Consider the following 1,434-nt stretch of genomic DNA (forward strand, 5'->3'; position numbering starts at 1 on the left):
TTCTCAGAGGCCCAAGAGCTGGTGGTAACTTGACAGACACCCCCACGGCCTCTCAGCCTGGTTGGAAGGTGTAGCAACAAGACTTTTGTATGACTCCTGCTCCTTACTTGGTCAGTCCTTGGAGTGACAGCTTTGTGTGTGTGGGTGCCTGCTTGGCTGTTTTCTGCATCCCTCTTCCTCCTTCATTTCTCTCCTTCGAGCTCTTCTCTGACTTTACCTTGGGGTTACAAGGAGATGACCCCAACGGCAGGGAAGGCCCTGGGGAGAGGTGTCCTGAAACCTCCCTCACATGCACTCACTCAGCATCAGAACTGAGAAGAGAATAAAAAGCCCACCTCTGATACTGTCTGTGCCCCAACCAGCCTGTTCCCTAGGACCCCTGCTCTTGTCTCTTTCCCTTTAGCTCTTAAGCAGCCCTATCTTCTGGCATCAAGGCTTCTCAGGACCAGTGGCCTTGATGTCCAGTGGGCTTTGAATTCAGGCCTCTCCACCTTCAAACCCTATGACTTGAAACAACCAGTCTTCTCTGTTTCCTCATCTGTAAAATGAGACAAATAGTTCCTCCAGTGCTTACTTCAAAGGTTGGTGGGATAATACTGAATGTGATTGAACTTTGCATACTGGAGAGCTCCACAAATTATTCTGCCCACTTCTTATCCCTGAGCAAACAATGCCCTACATGTTATGACATCTCAATGTTTAGAATAAAGTTTATCCAATTAAAAACATTCTAATCTATTTTTATTGTTATTTTTTCAAGTTTGTCTATTTTATTTTTCATTTGTTTGCCACTCAGCCCATGGGATTTTAGTTCTCTTACCAGAGATCAAACCCGTGCCCCCTGCACTGCAAGTGAGGAGTCTTAACCACTGGACAGCCAGGGAAATTCCTAATTTTTAAAGAAGAAAGTTGACACTGTAGGATCTTGTCAACAGTTGTTTGAAAGTTTAAGTAACCTTTATAGTTGGATGAGCTTGGGGAGCTACTTTAACTCTTTAATGTTGGTCTCATCTGCAAAATGAGTGATATGTCATGGGGAGCTGGAGGCTGGATCTACCCAAGCTGTTTTGGGCCCAGGCCTGAAGAATGTTACAGAAGTCAGAGTCTCAAGCTGAGGGTGACTCCCTGCTGTGTCTTTACCTCAGGAAAATGTTCGTTTTTGCATGACCCCTAGCCTATTGGACATGTGGTTACAGGAAAAGACCCAGGTGATGGGGATGGGTGCATGTGGGCTGGGGCACAGAGAGGATATGGGATGTTCTGACAGGAAACTCAGACCACCTTGCTTCTGCTGCCCCTTCTGAAATGGGCGCCTCAGTTCTTCTCCAAGTTCATGTGTGGTGTCAAAGAAGCATGTAGTGGAATTCCCTGGTGGTCCAGGGGTTAGGATTCCAGGCTTTCAGGAACCTGCTGAGGGCACAGGTTCAGTCCTGG

General features: G+C 46.9%; 1 protein-coding gene across 1 annotated transcript in view; it reads left to right on the forward strand.

Moving 5' to 3' along the window:
* The window catches only part of AWAT2 (acyl-CoA wax alcohol acyltransferase 2), a gene marked incomplete at its 5' end in the record, with an annotated part of 3,407 nt that extends 2,997 nt beyond the window's left edge, over positions 1 to 410 (forward strand). The window contains one exon of the mRNA XM_010847829.1: positions 404 to 410. Within this exon, the coding sequence (XP_010846131.1) occupies positions 404 to 410 (7 nt within the window). The remainder of the gene's footprint in view (positions 1 to 403) is intronic.
* Positions 411 to 1,434: the final 1,024 nt, after the last annotated feature.

Source organism: Bison bison, unplaced genomic scaffold (genome assembly GCF_000754665.1).
Source record: "Bison bison bison isolate TAMUID 2011002044 unplaced genomic scaffold, Bison_UMD1.0 scf7180017849817, whole genome shotgun sequence".
Lineage (NCBI taxonomy): Eukaryota > Metazoa > Chordata > Mammalia > Artiodactyla > Bovidae > Bison > Bison bison.